The following is a 20,873-nucleotide window of genomic DNA, read 5'->3' on the forward strand; positions in this document are numbered from 1 at the left end:
TATTTCATGTAGCGATACGGATATCGGGACGGCTTACCAACCGAGTTGATTTTGCATACGTAGTATTGTGAGTGGGAAAACCTAAATATTTTCAAGTACTGATAAATTGATTATACTATTACGTTACGTGGGATTATGTGAATTATTTCAACTACATGATTATTAATAAATGTTCTCTCACTATGATATATGTGGAATTACAAAGATTGTATGTAGATTACTTGTGAATTAGAATATAAGACATATATTTTATTGACCACAACTAGAGCATCGAGACATGCGATTGTGTTGGCCTCAAGTGAGACTTCTTGAGTGATCGCAAGGATAGTAAGAGGATGTACCTTTGGTGAACACGAGAGGAATGACCACTTACTTGTGATCTACTGTTATATTGTGATTATTAGCCTATCGGATAGGATACTTCTTAGATGATCATGGGGGCTGTCAGAAAATGTACCTCTAATGATCACAGGAGGATGGGTCACTCAACTATGCCTAGTTGATTATTGATTACTGATGTTAATATTATTCAGAGCTCTATCCGATACCTAATAAGTGTGTCAAGGGCCCAATAAAAATTAAAGTTTCAAATGAAAATATTTCGAGTTTATATTGGTGATTTTATTATGCTGCAAGATGATATTTTTCAATATTACAAGAATGACTCCTATTTTGATTATTTTTAATATATAATGTTATATTATGACCTATTGAGTGACGTATACTCGATTTTGATAAAAATGTATAATTGAAAAAGTATATTTATTTTTGAAATTCTTCACTCACTAAACTATCAACTCATATACTTTTTCACAATTTTTCTTATCAGGTGGCAATTGAGTTTCTAGGTATATTTTGGAGTTGAGCCTTTGATTTTGGAGTCAAAGCCACAATATAGAGTTTGCCAGTATATCTCATTTCATAGAGCATATAGTCAGTGTTTTGGATTACATATTCATTTTTTGATGTGATTTTGCATCACTTGTATCTAGTTATAGGACTCACTATAAATTTTGTATTCATATGTATATTTCATGCTATTTTCATAATAAAAGCTAAAATTTCGGCTTATCTCTATTATGTTGTGCTATTTTTAAAATTTGTGCATAGTGAATTACATATCAGTTAGTCCTATATACAGGGGAAATAATGCCAAAATTCCGTTAAAATAATTTTTAAAAGGTGTATATTGTAATAAGCTTGATGGTGGATCCAACTTTGGGTTGGTGTCTATTATCAGTGCATGTCACTTTCTGGGTCTTTTAGCATTACGTGGAGTATGACATGTCAGTTTGGTATCAGAGTGTGTTTTAGAGACCATAGGCTTTCATTGTACGTACATTCTAATATTTCGCATATCATGCATAACTGTAAGTAAGTCATGCCTCATGGTGGTAGAACTCAAAGGCTCCGAGATATGTTGCTCTAGTCTAACATTGCTCCTAATAGAAAGAAATTTAGTGAATTCTAGAAAGTAGATAAATCAGTTCAACAGCCTCCTAAACATCGGGGACAGGGAAATGTGGTTGGAAATGATACTATGACCACTAATAGAACTGCTACTGCTGTTGTTTCTACTATGTGCATTACTGATGGATAGTATTGAGAGGGCTACAAAATTAGGGGCTAAAGATTTCACATGCACAACTGATCCTGCAGTTGTTCAGACATGGATGATCAAGATATAAAGGGCATTTGACATTGTGGGTTGTCTAGATGATCGGAAGTTACGTCTTACCACTTTCATTTTAGAGTAGGGTATATATGATTGGTGGCAGTTAGTGTACAGTACATATCAAGACCCTTCTATTATGACTCGAATAGATTTCATACGTATCTTTTATGATGCTTATTACCCTCGTTCATATAAAAACACAAAGCGGGAGGAATTTTTGAAGTTAGTACAAGGACAGATCATTTTTACAAAATATCAGGTGAAATTAATTGAACTTTCAAAGTATGCTTAAGTTTTGATTAGCAATAAAATTGATAAATGTAGATTGTTTGAAAATAGGTTAAGAGAAGAGATCAGGTCAATAGTAACAGTCACAGATTGTAATGAATTTGGCAAATTGGTTAAATCAACTTTGAGAATAGAGAAGAGAGTTTCTGATACACCAATTGGTAAAGAATAGACAAAGTTCAAAACAAGCAATGTCAGACATTGGCAGTTACGTCTAGCTATAGACCACCACAAAGGGACAATAGAGGATTTTGACATGGTGCTTCCAATTCAGGTCAATTCAAGCCTAAATCACGAGGAAGTTAGGGTCTAGATTCAGTCATAGCACTCTACAACAGCCATTGACTAGCCATCCTCATATTTAGGGCTCTTTTCAGCCATCATTTATCTTGAGGCAGGATGATAGCTCCAACAATTCTAGATTTCCTTGTTTTCAATTATATGGAAGATATTACCCTAGAGAGTTTTTAAAGTTCAAATGAATTGGTGTCTATTATCATTCTAGCTAGGGTAGACACCTAATAAAAAATTGTCCAATTTTATCACAGGAGAATGGCATGTTATAGATAATGCTTCCTCAGTAGAGTTTTGATAGTACAAGACACAATCAAATTTAGAGAGATACTTCAGCTAATAATGCATGTGCAAACAGCGTGGTCCAGTCTAATATTGCAAGTGATGTTGATACTAAACTGAAAGGTCGAGTAGGATGATCAAAGACCTAGGAAAAGATTTTTGCTATAATTCAGCAGGTATCAAAGGAGTCACCACATGTTATTATGGGTATGTTGTCTATTTTTAATAGAAATGCTTGTATTTTGATTGATTCTGGATCTACACATTTCTTTTATTTCATTTGCACTTGCTTTATATGTGAATCAAAAGCCAGAACCTTTAGTAGTTGTTTGGTAATGAGTACACTAATAGGCGAATCACTATTAGCAAATAGTATATATCGAGATTGTGGGATTAAGGTAAATGAGCACAAGCCAAAGACAAATTTGATACCTATTGGCATACATGATTTTGATGTTATTTTGGGTATGGACTTTTTATCTACAAATCGAGCTTCAGTTTATTATTTTCAAAAGGAGATTGTGTTTAGACAACAAGAACAGCCTAAAGTTATATTTAATGGACAAGCAGAATTTTACCATCTTGTGTGATATCTACGATTGATGCTAGAAGATTACTTAATAAGGGTTGACAAACACATTTGGCTCATGTGATTAATACAGATGTTAGCAAAATAAAACTCGAAGACATCCCAATTGTGAGAGACTTTCCTGATTTATTTCCTAAAAAACTATCGATTTACCATCAGACAGAGATATCGAGCTCACTATAGATTTGATCGAAAATATACTTCATGCTCTTATGATCTGTATATATCTAATATCTTTCGTCATACAAGTAATGTCTCTAAATATTCAAAGCTAGAACAACTGGAGTTTGTTCTAAGTTATAAGTAGGATAACTCAATTCATGCTTCTTCAACTATTTGGAAGCATATGCTATAACTTTCCCACTCTGTATCAAAACACAACAAGACCCTGACATGAAGTATCATTTTATATCACAAACGCTTCATCAACCGGTAAGTTATGCAATAGAACTATAATGGATAATCAATCAACTATTGGTACAATAGAAAATCTAGAGTACCACATAAGAACGAAGCATGTCGAAGTACATTATCACTTTATCAGAGAAAAGACGCTTAAAGGAAAAATTGACTTGAAGTTTGTTAACAATGAAGAACAAGTCACAAATGTGCTAGCAAAAAGATTTAGTGCTTCAAAATTCGAAGAGTTTTGAGCACAACTGGGGATTATAAGAGAAGAAGGATTAAATAAATGAATTGGTGCTAAAAGGGAGAATTGAATAATCATCAACGACTTACCTTGAAGATTCCGAATTTTTCTAATTTCATATATTGTCTAGAAATTTCCTTAATCCATAAGTAATTGTTGCAAGACGAATATGGAGAATTTTGGGATGGGCCACCGTCATTCTAGAATCTTCCAAGAGAATATCCTATATTCAATTCATTGAATTATTTAGAATTTTTTTAAAGAAAAGAGAAACAGAAAGAGAGAGTGAGCAAGAAAGAGAAGTAAGTCAAAAATAAGATAGTGAGTTGAGAGATAGTAGATTTATATACTATAAGTGCTTCCTTAATTAATTGAGATGGGTGTTCTTATATTGTAAAAGAAATTTTTGTTAATAAAAATTATTTCTTTTTTTGTTCAAAACTCAACAATTTGATATCAGAGCTAGATGGTAGAGGAAGAATTTTTGGGCTTCTTTATATCATGTACAAATTGAGATTGTGAACCTTTATTAAAGCTTGCTTAACTATAATGAGATAAATCAAATCACGATAAGCAAAATAAAGAAACTCATTAATCAAAACTACACAACATGGTAGGCTTGCATAGATTCATACCTCCAAGGGCAAGATCCATTGGAAGTAATTGACAAAAGTGACATGATGCTGCCAGAAGAATCCGGAGCTCTAAAGAAGTGGAGAATCAAAACAGATAAAACTTTGTTCATTATAAAGACGACAATCGAGGAAGAATTGTTGGAGCACACAAAGGATAAGAACATACCAAAGGAAGCATGGGAAACTTTGGCCACACTTTCGTCGAAGAAAAATGACTTGAGTTTGCAATTGCTTGAAAACTAGCTGCTCACAACATGGTAGGCTTGCATAGATTCATACCTCCAAGGGCAAGATCCATTGGAAGTAATTGACAAAAGTGACATGATGCTGCCAGAAGAATCCGGAGCTCTAAAGAAGTGGAGAATCAAAACAGATAAAACTTTGTTCATTATAAAGACGACAATCGAGGAAGAATTGTTGGAGCACACAAAGGATAAGAACATACCAAAGGAAGCATGGGAAACTTTGGCCACACTTTCGTCGAAGAAAAATGACTTGAGTTTGCAATTGCTTGAAAACTAGCTGCTCATGATCGCTCAAGGAGAATTAACGATAAGTCAATATTTTAATAAAGTAAAATTTCTGAGTTAGACTCTTCAAGTAAAATTTCATAATCTAGAATGAGAAGAATAATCATACATAATTTGAGAGCCGAATTTAAAAGTTTTATTGCTAAAATACAAGGTTGGCTAGAGCAACCTTCATCACTTAATCTCGAAAGTTTGTTGGCCAATCAAGATGCATTAACCAAGCAAATATTAGTGTTCCCTTTAAAGAAAGAAGAAATAACACTATACTGTTATAAGGCAATAGGGCATCATCCAATGAACAAGAAAAATACATTGGTGGAGAAGAGTGAAATGTTGTAGCATCATTTGCACTAACAAAACATACTGAAGGAGAGGAATGCAATAAGGGCTCTGAGGAAGAATCAACACTAGTGGTGATTCTCCCTAAACAAATAAACTATGAAAATGATTGGATTGCCGACTTTGAATGTTCCAAAAACATGACAGGCGATAAAGAGAAGCTACAAAATAAAATAGAGTACAAAGAAGACCTAATGGTGGTAACGGCCAACAATTCAAGATTACCAATAGCCTACGTTGGTAAGACAGATATCATGCCTCATTTTAGTCCTAGCCAAGTGCAGGTACAAGACATCTATCATGTGCTGGGCATGAAGAAAAATATCTTATGAGTGGTATAGCTGACATCATTAGGTAACTATGTCCTATTTAGACCAAAAAATGTCAAGGTGTATGAAAATATCAAAATTTCGACTACACCAATAATGGAAGGGCAGAGATTAGAGTCCACCTCTGTAATGCTAGCAAAATCTAAATACATAGATAAAACTTGAAAGAATGAGATAACAGGTTTATGGCATGCAATACTAGAACATATAAGTTATCACAAGCCGAAGGTGATGATGAAAAACTCGATGCTTAAGGTCTTCCTCAACTCAATATCAGAGATGACATGGTATGTGTTAGCTATCAATATGGTAAAGCACATCATCTATCGTATCAGGAGTCAAGTTATAGAACAAATAAACCACTAGAGATAATATATTCTGATGTGTTTGAACCTGGCAAGCAACCATCAAATCGAGGGATGCTCAAATTACGTTTGGGTATTCTTTATGAAAGAAAAATTTGAGACATTTGTATAGTTTAAGAAGTTTAGAGATAAAGTAGAAAGACAAGTCAAAAATAAGATTTAGTGCCTACGCACAAATAATGGGAGAGGGTCTACATCAGGAGAATTCTCCCATTACTTAAGAGAACATAAGATACACTATCAATTGACACGTCTAAAAATGCTACAATAATCTCATTCAATCCACTTCTGATTCCATGTTGTATGTCCGGCATTAGTATATCTAACACAAAATTTAAATGTGAAAAATTGTCCTCTAAAAAAGGAAATATTGAATGAATTGATCGTAAATTATGAGATTTTACTATCTTTTTTTTTTTTCCCTTCTAGAGAAAGTATTAATCGTAGAGAAAATGGAATTTCCACAATAAATGCAAACCCCTCTGATATGATTTGAGGATACAAATTCTTGTTGCGCCCCAAAAATGGATTTTGGTTAGAATCATTAGCAGAAATAAGAAAATGATTCTGTTACGTGTCAAAGTATGCTACACACAAAAAATGTGTTAGGAAGGATTTTTGACTAAGTGTATGAGGACAACAGTACATGTGACCAACAGGGTACCACTAACAAAGCTGAGATTCACTTTACCATTTACAAAACTGTGGAAAATAAAGCCAATAGTAAGTCACTTTCGTGTCTTTGGTTGCATCTGTTATGTGTTTTTACCTGATCACTTAAGGAGCAAGTTTGAGAAGAAGGTAATCAAGTGTATATTTCTGGGATATGGAAGTCAAAGAAAAGGATGGAGATGTTGCGACCTACAACTGATCATTGTTACATGTTAAGGAACGTAATGTTTGATTAAGCATCTTCATGGTGGATACCACAGAGGGTAGAGCTACTAGATTCAAAAGAAATATATGACAAATTGCAAGAGGATATCATAGGAGCACAATGAAGTCCTGAGGAAACAAAAGATGTACAAGAATCAAGTGATGAAAATGAGTCTACTTGTGTAATAAAAAGTCCTTGGCAGACGGGTATACATCCGACAACATTAGAAGATATATGGCCAAGTCAACAAGAGGAGATTAAGATGCGAACAAACCCACAACTATGGTTGAGTAAATCAACAAGATAGGAAAAACCAAACCCCCAAGTATGCTAATGCGACAGTAGAATAAAATGATAGTGCTAAAGAGCTAGAGACCTTTCAAGAAGCGATCCAATACAAAGAGTGGAAAAATGCAATGGAAGAAGAGTTCATGGCTATAAGACAAAATGAGACTTGGGATATGATGCCAATACCTAATGAAGTAAAGCCTATATCCTGCAAAATAGGTCTAAAAATTAAAAAGATGTCCTAATGGATCAATTGAAAGATACAAGGCCCGACTAATAGCTTGTGGATTCTCATAGCAGTATGGTCTGGACTATGATGAGACATATAGTCCAATAGGAAAGATTAATACAATATGAGTACTCATAGATTTAGTAGTGAGAAAGTCCTGAAAGTTGTGGCAGATGGATGTGAAAAATCTGTTTCTCCATGGAGAAATTGATCAAGACATACATCGAACAACCGAAAGGATTCTAGAATAAACAAAAACAAGGATATGTTTGCAAGTTAAAGAAAGCTCTCTATGGGTTAAAGAAGCACCATGAGCATGGTACAGAAATAGAGCTGAATTCTTAGTTCAACGTAGATACTTGTAGCACCAATAGACTCTTTTTTTGTCAAGTCACGAAATGAAAAACTAACAATAGTGCTAGTATACATCGATGATCTTATCATCATTGAGATGATGAAAATGAAGTTCAGTGATCTAGAAGGAATCTATTGGTGAGATTTCAAATGAAAGAGCTTGGAAAGCTAAATCATTTTCTAGGATTCAAGACGAAAATAACAAAAGAAGGATTATTATTGTGTCAGCATAAATATGGCAGAGACCCTCTTACAAAAGTTTGGAATGATCAACTGCAAACCAATATCGACACCTATTGAGATTAACTACAAGTTATGTGAAGATGAATGCAAGGACTTGGAGAATGCAACCATGTATCGATAGCTTGTAAGAAACTTATTCTACTTGATGATAACACGACCTGTTATTGCATATTCGATTGAGATAGCAAGCTGCTTTATGGAAAAGCCGAAGAAGCCATATCTTGAAGTGGTGCGACAAATCTTAAGGTACATAAAATGAACAATTGATTATGGACTATTTTACAATAAAAATGAAGATTGCAAGATATTTGGCTATTTTAAAGTGGACTGTGATGATGTCATGATACACAATGATCAATAACTAGGTACGTGTCTAATCTTGGGTCAGTCGCAATATCATGGTGCAGTAAGAGACAATCATGCCTTTGTCAACCACAGAGGAAAAATATAGAGCAGCAGCAATAGCAGCTCAAGAGAGTACATGGTTAAGACAATTAATGAAGGATCTACATCAACCAGTAAGCTATGTAGTAGAACTATATTGTGATAATCAATCGTCTATTCGTATAACAAAAAATCCAGTATACCACACAAAAACGAAGCACGACGAAGTACATTATCACTTTATCAAAGAAAAGATGCTTAAATAGTAGATTGACTTGAAGCATATAACACTCAAGAACAATTGCGGATGAATGAAAGGACTCATCGCTTCAAAATTTGAAGAGTTCAGAGCACAACTAAGGATTACAAAAAGAGAAGAATTAAATAAATGAGTCGATGTTGAATTGGATAATTGAAGAATCATCACCGACTTATTTTGTAGATTCCAGATTTTTCTAACTTCATATATTATCGAGAAATTTCCTTAATCCATAAGCAATTGTTGCAAGAAGACTCTGGAGAATGTTGGAATGCAACCACCGCCATTCTAGGATCTTCCAAGAGCCTGTAATCAATTCATTGAATTATTTAGAATTGTATTGAACCCTCTTCCATCGACAGTTCTTGTACTGATATGAGTTTAGTTGTGTGCATTATATTCATGTGTGTGGAAGAAGAGAGAAATAATAAGGGAGTGTGTAAGAAAGAAAAGAAAGTCAAAAAATACTATAGTGAAGAGTAGTTTTAGTGGAGAGATAGTGGATTTATATGCTGTGAATGCAAGCCTTGATTAATAGAGAGGAGTGTTCTTATATTGTAAAAGAAATTTTTGTTAATAAAATTATTTCTCTTGTGTTCAAGACTCAATGTGATTTGGTTGTAGATAATCTATTAATAAGAACATGAAACCTTATTATTCCAATTCTGTTGATAATTTAGTCCTAAATGAGAACATAAATGGTGCTATTAAGATTCGCTTGGTAAATAATGAGACAAGAAGATAAAAATGACTTTTTTTAGTGATATGTTGGTAATTCTTTTATAATTTTCATTAGGTTTCTAAGTAACTCCAATCCAATTAATAGGATAGGAGAATTTCATCTTACAAACTAGACACTAAGTGTCGACGCACACAAAATTACCATGAACACATGCTTACGATCTTACATCACATTTGCTATTCTTAAATTCTTTTCTTTTAATATCATTGAATCCTTGTTGTTTCAAACCTCTGTGCTTGCTTCAATGTTATTCAAAGACTAGACTACAATCGTCCAGGGCACCAATGAAGAAAATTGCGATCAACATGAATTAATATTTCTCTTTCTTGTCTCGATTTTTGTGAGGGATAAATGATCTCTTATCCATTTGACCATTTAAGGGTATTTGTAAAACGTGCTTCTAAAATCACGCCTTACTAAAGTTAAATCGGTCTTTAGGATGTGGATGGCCACAAGGCAACCCTCAATTGGTTGTTCTGTCCTGCAATGAATTGTACAAATGGCTATACTAATCATCCAGACAAAAGGCATTTTGAACTCGATAAATACCCCCACTTATTGCATTCATTAACATATTCTTAGAGAGCATTAAAGTGAAATATTTGGGCAAAATTATTTGAGCTTACATCTTATTTAATTCTTAAAACATTTACTTTGAAAACTTTTGATTGATTGAATCAACTTTGAAAATCATCTATTTCATCAAAATTTTCTCACTAGAGCCTCATTCATTGCCATTTATTTAAGCGTTAACTTATTTCTCTCTTGTACTTGATTTGTATATATTACATATTAAGAGAGAAGCTTCAAAGTGCAAGTTTATTTTGTTATACTCGTTGATCATATTGAGGTCCTATAAAACTCAATAGTATAGGTCATATTGAGCTCCTCTAAAGCTTAATATTGAGTTTTACTTGGGGCTACAATGGTGAAACTAAAGCTGAAGTTCATTTAACAAAAGGAAATAAGGTAAATCCTAATAAAGGTAAAGCACATAAACTCAAAGTAGAAAATGAGCCTCTAATTGAGATTGAATCTAAAACCTATATTGATTCTAATATGGATCCTTCAATTAGAAATTACTCGTTAGTTAGCGATAGGGAAAGGAGACAACCAAAACCAAATTGTAGATATGAAACAGAGAACCTGATAGACTTTGCCCTTATTTCTGGAGAATCCTTAGAATATTCAAAGCCTACATCTTTTGAAGAAGCTATGAATGGATAGAATTCTGGAAATTGGAATAGGTTAATGGAAGAGGAGATGAAATCTTTACTTGATAATAAAACGTGAAGACTAATAAAGAAATCAAAAAAGCAGAAGGTTGTCTAAAGTAAATGGAACCTCAAATAGAAAAAGGCTATTACACCCTCTAAACCCTTAGTTGCAAAGCTAGGTTTGTTACTAAAAGCTTTACACAAAAGGAGGGTGTTGATTATAATGAGATCTTCTCCTATGTGGTAAAATATAAAACGATAAGGTTAATTCTTGCTCTAGTTGTTTAATTCAATTGTAAAGTTAAACAATTAGGTGTCAAAACTACATTCTTACATGCAGAGTTAGAAGAGAACATATATATGAGTCAACCCCAAGGGTTCGAAGAGAATGGAAAGCGTGATTTAGTCTACAAGGTGCAGAAGTCACTTTATGGACTTAAACAATATCCAAGACAGTGATGCATTAGATTTGACACGTATGTGTATGTACTAAAAATTAGCTTTAAGATGAGTGAATATTATCATTGTTTATATTACAATAATGCTAAGACTACTGTGAAGTGTATTTGCTTCCATATATTGATGACATGTTGTTGGCCAGCTCTAGAAAAACTAAAGTAATGAGATTTATAGACCTTCCGAAGGCTGAATTTGATATAGAAGACTTGGGAAATGCCAAAAAATATTGGGGATGGTATAAAATGAAATAGACAAGAAAATATTAAGGTTGTAATATTGGAGATTCTTGTGGATCAGTAACCGGATCTTGTTACTGATTTTTGTTTGCAATTCTATATTCTCTCTCGTGAAGTTATTTTTTGCACTTAGTGATGGGCTAGCCTATGAGCCTTCTAGATTAGGCATTGAATCTGAACTCGGTGAACACTTCATGGTGTTTTATCTATGTTTAGTGTCGGGCCTAAAACAACTAATTTGGCCTAATTATTTTTCTTCACAAATTTATTTTGATTTCATAACGAATAGGCTAGCCTATGAGCCTTCTAGATTAGGCATTGAATCTGAACTCGGTGAACACTTCATGGTGTTTTATCTATGTTTAGTGTCGGGCCTAAAACAACTAATTTGGCCTAATTATTTTTCTTCACAAATTTATTTTGATTTCATAACGAATAGGCTAGCCTATGAGCCTTCTAGATTAGGCATTGAATCTGAACTCGGTGAACACTTCATGGTGTTTTATCTATGTTTAGTGTCGGGCCTAAAACAACTAATTTGGCCTAATTATTTTTCTTCACAAATTTATTTTGATTTCATAACGAATATAGTTTAACAAAGCTTTTGCTAAATTATTGAGCTTCGATTTGTATCTATCATCAAAAAGTTCTCAAGGGTATATGTCACTAAATGGGGTGATGGATTCCTTATTTTGAAACCATGTTCCCTAGTTTGTTCATCTTGACTCTCAAAACATCGAGGTGTTGATCATATATGATAACTTCACTCAATAATATTTCAAAGAGTTTCGAGCTTACAAATAAAGTTCATTATTTATTCAAGATTTAGATAATTCTTTTATTAATCATGTGAGATATAATTTTAGATGCAGTAGTCACTAATAATTCAATTTCCTCAAACTCATTTTCAATGTGTGTTGACTTTTAGAGGAATGATCTAATGAGTACCGATGTTTATCTTATGCTAAGTACCAATAACATGTTATATCAATCCATTGGTAGATAACAGATTAAGTTCAAATGTTGAGACTACTAGAAATTTATCCATTAATGAATTGATATGTTATATTACTAGTGCTTAGCATAAGATAGCATCGTAGATCATTAAATATCTATATGTACAAGGTTATAAGTATCTAATTCCATGGTCAAGACTAACCGTTCTTCCTGTCGGGGGAATAGATGACACAGCCTAGTTTTCTTCACTAAAAATTTGTAAGTTTACATATTTTGTTATTATTATCGAAAGACTTATAATTGTATGCTCCCTCATGCACGTATTAATCACATATGGACATTGGTCCCCTATTGAAATATCAACGCGTGATTCCAAGTGGCACAATTGTTCCACGTGGATGCCAAGTTAGATCCACCCATAAGGGAAGCCACATGACCAACCAAAATGGCGTCACTACAAAATAAGGATGTGCCGTGCTAGATGGACAAGGCCACGTCGGCTCTGTTCGAACAAGGGGGGCCCCGTTGGCCCTGATCGAACAACTTTGTCCAATAAAGATAGTCTAAACTTTTTTAGAATTGCTTCAGAAGGACGAGCTATAAAATCACTTTCCCCTATACTTCGTCTAATAGGGTCAAACCCTTAAACTTGTAGAACTCATCTCTGCTTAAAACAAGAGATTGGATTGTGTTAAACTATTGTCCAAATCTTTATGAAGGAACCCATTTACATGAAAGATTATTATACCTAACAAAGCATCAATCGAAGCTATGAAGACTTTCATGTACATTGACCCCTTAAAGGAAGCAAACAAATATTCTTTTGATCATGTGGCAATTAGGGGAGCGCAAAACGTATAGGGAGTCTGTAAAAACTCTTGTGAAAGAAACAATCCAACTAATGAGTGAATATCACGTCGAGAATAGAACCAACTTTCAAAAACTTTTAGGAACCCTTCAATGATAAAATGTACCATGTCCACAGAAAGCATAAAGACCAAAAAGCCCATAGTATTGAGATATATATATAATATTTAAGAAAATTATAATTGGAAAAGCATGTAAAATTAGAAACCCTAGCTAAATTCTTGCTATTCATCCTCTAGCCTTAACTTGGAGGCAATTGCCACCGTAAAGAAGCTCTTAAGGTGATTCGATGACCGGAGAAAAGCCTATAGAACGTAATTTGATAAGGTACAAGAGATTTATTGGCTTCAGTTTTTCAAGTCCGAGAAAAATCAGGATTTTTTTCCTTTTTGTACCCCGTATTTTATTTCAACAAATGCTTCATCACATGATATTTAATTTAAAAAGTCAATCTAGTGATGAAATTCAATCTAATTATATTAAAATCTATGTTTTCCAATCAAAGAGCAGAAAATGACGGGGATTTGATCCCCTTTGTAGCCCCAAGCAAAACTCAATATTCTGCTTTGTCCTTTACTATTACTACTACTTTTAATTTTTGAATAAAACAACAAATAAAACTAATTGTCAATGTCAGAATAGTAATCGCATTTAGGATTTTGCCATTATATGATTGACTTCTATAATGCCTGCCGGGCAATTTTTTCTTGTTCTTACACTAGGTTTGATGTAACAATAATACTAACAAATTGGGAATCACTTAGCATCTACAACTAGTGCATAATGGAACCTAATGGAACCCGAATTGTAATTTATAGTAAGTTTAGGACATGTTTGATTTGCATGACATTTGTTTTTACTTTTACTTTCTGTAGAAGAGCTTTTGAAGATGGCCACCTTAATTTTTATTTGAGGACTAATTTTTGAAATGGTTCCTTTTATGAAAGTGCTTTCAAAGTAAGACAAATTGGACCAACTTCCTCTAAAAGTACTTATAATTACAAGTACTTTCATAAAATTAGTCAAACGAGTCCAAAAATAGCTTTTAAGTCTCAAAATCTTCTTTTAACTTTTCAAAAGTCATGCCAAACATGCCCTTAGTTTATCTGAAATCAGGTACGTCTATTTTAACTATACAACATGTTTATTACATGCGCTCGTACATTGAATTGCTTCGACTCACGTGCCAGTGTTTGTGTCCATTGGGTGCACCAACATAGAGTTTGTCAACATTGTTTTAAAATTTAGTATAATGCTAAAACTTGCGTTGGAGAAATGCTATTATCAGATCCATTGTGTATAAAGAGCACAGGCCAGTACTAAGAAACTAAGAAAAATTAACAAAACATCAAAACTAGATGACGGCGGAAATGGAGGTTGTCACGGCTGCGCCACCATATGATCGACTCCAAGAAGTGAAGGAATTCGATGAAGCCAAAATTGGTGTCAAAGGCCTATCAGATTCGGGTATAACAACCATTCCTCGTATCTTTATTCATCCACAGGAAAAAATCTCCGACCTTAAATCAACATCCACATCTTCGGGAATTCCCATAATCGATCTTTCTAACATAAACTCAGCTGATCATCGGCTTATAATTGTTGAACAAGTTCGAGCAGCAGCAAATTCTTGGGGTTTCTTCCAAGTTATAAACCATTGTATACCATTGTCTGTTCTTGATGAAATAACTGCTGCTATTAAGTCATTCCATGACCAACCTCAAGAGTCGAAGGCAAAGTATTATGCGCGTCAAGGGCTAAGTGGTGTAACTTATTCTAGCAACTATGACTTGTTCAAGTCCGAGGTTGCAACATGGCATGACTATGTTTCTATCTGGATGGCACCGGCAGCGCCACCGATTGATCAGATACCTGATATATACCGCAACGAGCTGGTAATGTTGAACAATCCCGTCTAAAAGTTCGTCAAATTCATTTTTCATCAAATGTCTCGTTTTGAATTAAATCTTCAACACACACCCGTGCGCACAACTTTTAGACAAGACTTGATCCAATATAATGTTGAACCACTTAAACTATTGCCGAGGACATGTTTATTTATTTAAATTTAATCTTTGGACAGGTAGAATGGGATAAGAACGCGGCCGTGTTGGGGGACATTGTGGGGGAGTTATTAGCAGAAGGATTGGGATTGGATTCAAGAAAGCTTAAGGAATATTCCCTTTTGGAGACTAGGATATTTGGAGGGATGTTCTACCCGTATTGCCCTCAACCCGACTTGACAGTGGGACTTTCGGATCATACCGATCCTGGGGTTATGACAATTTTATTGCCTAATCAAGTTCCAGGGTTGCAGGTGAAGCATGAGGAGAAGTGGGTAGATGTAAAGCCTCTTCCAGGTGGATTGATCATCAATATTGGTGACTTCCTCCAGGTAATCTAATCTTTTTTCTTGATTTCTCTTGTCAAGAAATCCATTTATCGAAATCCTGAACATATCGAGAGAAATGGTGAAAAGGGTTTTCTTTTCCAGATTGTCTCCAATGGTGAGTACAAAAGTGTGCAGCATCGTGTTAAGGCTAATTCGCACAAGGAACCACGGATTTCAATTGTTCATTGGTTTGACGTTGGCAATTGGGATGAATCCTATCACTACGGACCACTGCCGGAGTTGATTTCACCTGAGAAACCAGCTCAGTATCGTACATTCTCAAAGCAAGAGTACGTAGAGAACTTCTACAGTAAAGGACTTGACAGTAAATCTCTAGTAGAAAAGCTGAAACTGTGAAAAGGAGACTGGATTTGTGTAGTTTGGTTTGCCTAAGCTTTTCTACCTATTCATTCTCCTTTTTTTGGTTCTAAGTTTCCTTCTGCTTTCCCCTGCTGCTGTGGTATGTATTTCTCCTGAAGATAAATGAAAGTTATTGTGGATTTCAAGCGATTGGTTTTGCTTGTGTCGAGAAGGATATACAACACACAAACTCATTTACCACTTGCCTACTAGCATTAACAGCTAATATTCGGGTATGAAATTGATCTCCTGCTCCCAAAGAGTATGATGAAAACTTCACACTTCAAATGTGGCACATCTCATTGGGAGCAAGAGATCGAGACTAGATACGCAGTGGCAGCCCTGACTATAGAGGGGATGGGCGATCGCCTAAGGTCCCACTTTGATAAGAGCCCCAAATTATGCAAGGTTAATTGGTTAAAGAAAAACAAAAATCATATTTATAAAATTCTCTATATAGAATTATCAATACGCGAAAACAAGAAACTAATAAAATTTGAAAATTCAAACATTTTAAGAAAAACATATAAATGGCATAAAGCTTATCACTTACATTTATTTATCATATAAATATATCACAAATATTACTCTAAGTAATATCTTCCAAACATCCATTTTCTTTTATCAATCAAACAAAAATGTCTCTTTAATCTCATGATAATAATTCTTTGTCAGTGTTCATAATTTTTAGTTTTAAGTTAATATAGTATGAATTAATATAAGATGAGGAGCTCGTTTGTATTTGATCGTCATTTTCATTATTTTATTACACAATATCTCGCAGTCAACATTTTTTATTCTGCACGTAAATTACTCAAATGTACATTCAATTTTGTTTCAAATAATTGCAGTAAGAAAATGATCAAAAAAATGAACACGCCCCTTTGCCATTGCATTATAATTCTGTATGCCAAACTTTACTTATAATTTGTATTGCGTGTTGAATTTTAACATTTTGTTATTTTCTTCTTCAAAGTTTGGTGTCTAATTGTCCATAATAAATTCTTCATGATTATATTAAAACTTTTTTATAGTAAGGCTCGTGTAAAAATATGATGATTTTTCTTCAATAGGACCCCATAGTTAAAGTTGGCATATGGCCCCCCAAAATATCAATGCCAGCCCTATGGATACAGGATGATAATCTACCCATCTTCGTTAGCTGTAAGTTTTAACCTAATGTCCATTGGCAGGATGTAAGAATTATGTCCAATGGACAATGTAAGATGAACATAGTTTGATGGTACTTTTGAGTTAGCCTCAAGACCTTGGTTCGTGGCCCCACTCAGCTATGGAACAAAATGACAAGCCATAAGCCAAAATGCCTTTTACAAGCATGATTTTGTACATTATTTTGCCAAACCTAGCTTATATGGTCTCATGTTGGGTATAAATCATAAAATCAACTAAGTGAAATCCCAAATTATTGTGCCTACCTTTACATGCAAAATCCCACTAATATTACAATTTGCTCCATAAATTGACAAAAATTAGACAACTCAAAGCCATTGGCAAAGTTCAAAACAATTGCCAACCATGAAAATCAAATGCAAGTGAATGAAACTAGCAACATGAAGTCGAACAGCGGCAATTTCTATCGGGAATGTATTTTGATCTAGAATTAGAAAACACAGTTAATAAACTAGTTCAAATTTAGTAGTTATAAAACATTGCTTCCTGAAACATGTTCCACACAAAATTCAGTAGGACCAAGACAAAGTTTGAAGAATGGTAATTGGAGCAAGGATCCTTTTATCTATAGAATTTTATAGCAACAGATAGAATTATCCAGTGCTGCCTCCAAAGGACACCAGAACAAGATTTTTCATGAACTAAAGAAGTTCACTAGTTGGAATGTGACTATCAAGGAACTGACCAAAACATGTAAATACGACTGAGATAACATCACAATGAATAATTAACCCCATCAAAAAGTACATATCGGAAGATAAATAGAAGTTATATTGTATTTGGCTTGTAATCCAGTAAACTATTCCCGTAATTTGCCAACAAAACTTGTGTTCAAACTACATACTTCCAAAATACGCAAAATGAGAATAATAAACGTGCAACTAGAGAAGTCCCTCCAATACTAGCAAGTATAATTGCCAACAAGAACAAATCACAGCCTTCTTCCCCTTCTGCCACCCTTTCTTCGAGTGCTGTCAGTGGGAACTGGAGTCACGTCCTCTGAAATTAGAGTAGATAATAAAAACAGTTGAGTCATTTTAACAAAATTATTGAAAGTAAAATTATAAAATGAATTTCAAATCATGAGGAAGAAAAATTTTGACGTGGACGTCAATTCAAGTGTGACAAGGTTAACAGCGTACATCACATATTTCATTCGAACAAGGAATTTAATTTACACAACTGAATGTGCAAAAAAACCTATCATTAACAATAAATTGGCAGACTTAGCACATATTGGATTCAAACAAAGGTCAATACGATGTGAGCGTAAATTATATCACCAATTAGTTATTTAAGAGCTCAATAAATTTAAGGGATTTAATACCTATACGACCAATTTTCATTCCAGAACGAGCAAGGGCTCTAAGTGCTGACTGGGCACCAGGTCCAGGGGTCTTTGTCTTGTTCCCCCCAGTTGCACGAAGCTTAATATGAAGAGCATTAATGCCCAGTTCCTGCAAATTCCATCAATCACAAAAGGATAATATTTCATACTATCACCCGGTGACAACTCTTTAAGAATCTAAGATGATATATACATGCTACAACAAAAGGACTTAGATGACATAATGGACAAATTCAACCCTCCATCATAATGCATCAATTTTTGTAGACAGATTTTTACCTTGCATCTTTGAGAGACATCTTGTGCTGCAAGCATAGCTGCATAAGGGGAAGATTCATCCCTATCAGCCTTCACCTTCATACCACCTGTACTCAGAAGTTTGAATGCATATTACAAAAGTAATTTAAGCATGCTAAAGCTCATACTCGGTCTGATTTCAAAGTTCTCATGCAGTACAGAATCACTTTAGTAACAGAACTGGAAAAATACAGAAAGAAATTAGAAGTACCCAAGAAATCAACTTCACGACAAGTAAACTAATTATGCCAAACAGCATTAATTTTTATTCATCTACAGCAAATCGAAAACAGTCCTACGTGCACAGAATCTCCCACAAGGCCCTAACTAAGTTTCTTTCAGGGCATAATTTTCTATGGCGCACTCCCTCTTCTACAGAGTAAATGAAATATCCAAGTTGGAAACAATTAGCCCTTGTTTGAGCCCCATTTTTTTGGGGGGTGCGGGGAGAGACACTTTTTGATATTGATACTAGGGCCCTGTTTGATTCAGATTATTTGGAAAAAATACGTTCTTAAACAGTAATTTAACATTATTTCAACCACACATTCTTCAATAAAATAATATTACACACAAATCCAAAATTTTTCCTTATTTTTTAACCACACATTTCCCATCAATATACCATTCAAAAATGCATTTTTTTTTTCCTACCAAAATGGGCCTCAAACAAGGGCTTAATAAACAAGTGAAGTTATAATCATCCGTACTTGCCTGAAAACTGCAAATTTCCTCTAATTCATAAGCTATTATAAAAGGCAGACAATACTTCCATCAACCAAAATGACAAAAACTTGATAATTGTTCAAGTGCACATTCACCCACAAATAGACATCAGCATTCACAATCCATTTCTACTCTTGAACTAACACCAATCCACACAGAACAGCGCCATACATTAAGAAGTAAAAATTGTGCAGATTAATTATCGATGCTATAATAAAATCTGCAATTGAAATCTTAAACAATAGTACATACCAGTAATGCGAACCATTGTTTCCCTTCCGGATAAATCAGTCACATGCTGCATAAAAAATGCATTATGTGTCCTTAGGTCATGCTACAAAGTTCCATTACTTTCCATTCTGAACTTCTCAAAGGATCATCAAACACACAAATCAAGAATCATTACTCACGATGAAGGTGTCGTTAAAGGAGGCAAAGATGTGGGCCACGCCAAAAACAAGTTCTCCATCCCTGGTAGCAGGTCCAAGGGTAACATTCTCTTCCTTGGGCTCTCTGGTCTTTCTCCTCGACTATTAAACCCAGAAAAAGATAATAAAGAATTGGGATATACATTAGGTTCAACATACAGTAGCTAAAAGATACTTAAATAAAATCAAAGCACGCATTTCTAAAATAAATTCATGTTTTCTGTAAGCTTATTGACTTATTTAGGCTCAATGTTAGCTTATTAAGAAATCAAGTAAAACCAAGCGACATAATTTTTTCTCTAATCGTCATATGTAGAAATAACAGAATAAACATTCTTGTTCAAATCAACTTCGTGAAGAAACCAATAAAACAAATCTCAAATTATCATCTAGTATTTTCATCTCAAATTATAAATTGGCTAAACGCAGTACCAATACGGTATAACATTCAAATGACCACAAGAGCTACAAATATCGACTTCCGTTCTGAAGCTTTCTATCAATGAATATGATTTTGTGATCCTAAGACTATTTAATAAAATATAAATCATGGTAAACACTAAAGTACTAACACAGAATCCATTGTCCAAAAATATATGATTGATAGTGAATCAAGATCCTGAAAACAAAATAAACATGATAAAATTCAGAAATTCCTATACTAACCATGGCTTTGGGGTAATGCGAGCAATAGGGATTAGTTGTTTCTGAAGTTTGACAAAACCGTAGCAGTCGGAGGTGGAGAGGTGAAAGAGAGACAAAACAAAACGCGAGCCTCGAAATATGTATATATCTAGGGTTAGAACTGTGATGAGATTTATATTACCTTAGCTGCCCCTCAATTTATTATAATTACGGGTAACTCCCATATGAATTTATTTTTAAGAAAATAATGAAGAAAAGAAAAAGGAGGAGGCCAAGGCCGTGCCGGGCCTATAGTTTTACAGAAGGAAAAATTGAGAACATTACACTAATCACTACGTTTAAATTAAATAAAAAAAAGGTATAAATTATTTTTTTTCTAATAAAAATCAATGGGAATGC

General features: G+C 34.1%; 2 protein-coding genes across 2 annotated transcripts; one reads left to right on the forward strand and one right to left on the reverse strand.

The window, feature by feature from the left end:
- The first annotated feature begins 14,376 nt into the window (after window positions 1-14,376).
- LOC111391360 (1-aminocyclopropane-1-carboxylate oxidase homolog 11-like) lies at window positions 14,377-15,967 on the forward strand. The gene is made up of 3 exons (XM_023016560.1): window positions 14,377-14,982; window positions 15,171-15,482; window positions 15,582-15,967. The coding sequence occupies exons 1-3, from the start codon at window positions 14,446-14,448 to the stop codon at window positions 15,834-15,836; spliced, it is 1,104 nt and encodes a 367-aa protein (XP_022872328.1). The 5' UTR covers window positions 14,377-14,445; the 3' UTR covers window positions 15,837-15,967.
- Window positions 15,968-17,734: 1,767 nt separating this feature from the next.
- LOC111391358 (40S ribosomal protein S14) lies at window positions 17,735-20,633 on the reverse strand. Its single transcript, XM_023016557.1, has 6 exons — window positions 20,496-20,633; window positions 19,812-19,931; window positions 19,654-19,699; window positions 18,658-18,743; window positions 18,358-18,487; window positions 17,735-18,029 (listed from the first exon to the last, which is right to left on the reverse strand). Exons 1-6 carry the CDS (start codon window positions 20,496-20,498, stop codon window positions 17,962-17,964), a joined length of 453 nt encoding a protein of 150 aa, XP_022872325.1. The 5' UTR covers window positions 20,499-20,633; the 3' UTR covers window positions 17,735-17,961.
- Window positions 20,634-20,873: the final 240 nt, after the last annotated feature.

Source organism: Olea europaea, unplaced genomic scaffold (assembly GCF_002742605.1).
Source record: "Olea europaea var. sylvestris unplaced genomic scaffold, O_europaea_v1 scaffold784, whole genome shotgun sequence".
NCBI classification, from domain to species: domain Eukaryota; kingdom Viridiplantae; phylum Streptophyta; class Magnoliopsida; order Lamiales; family Oleaceae; genus Olea; species Olea europaea.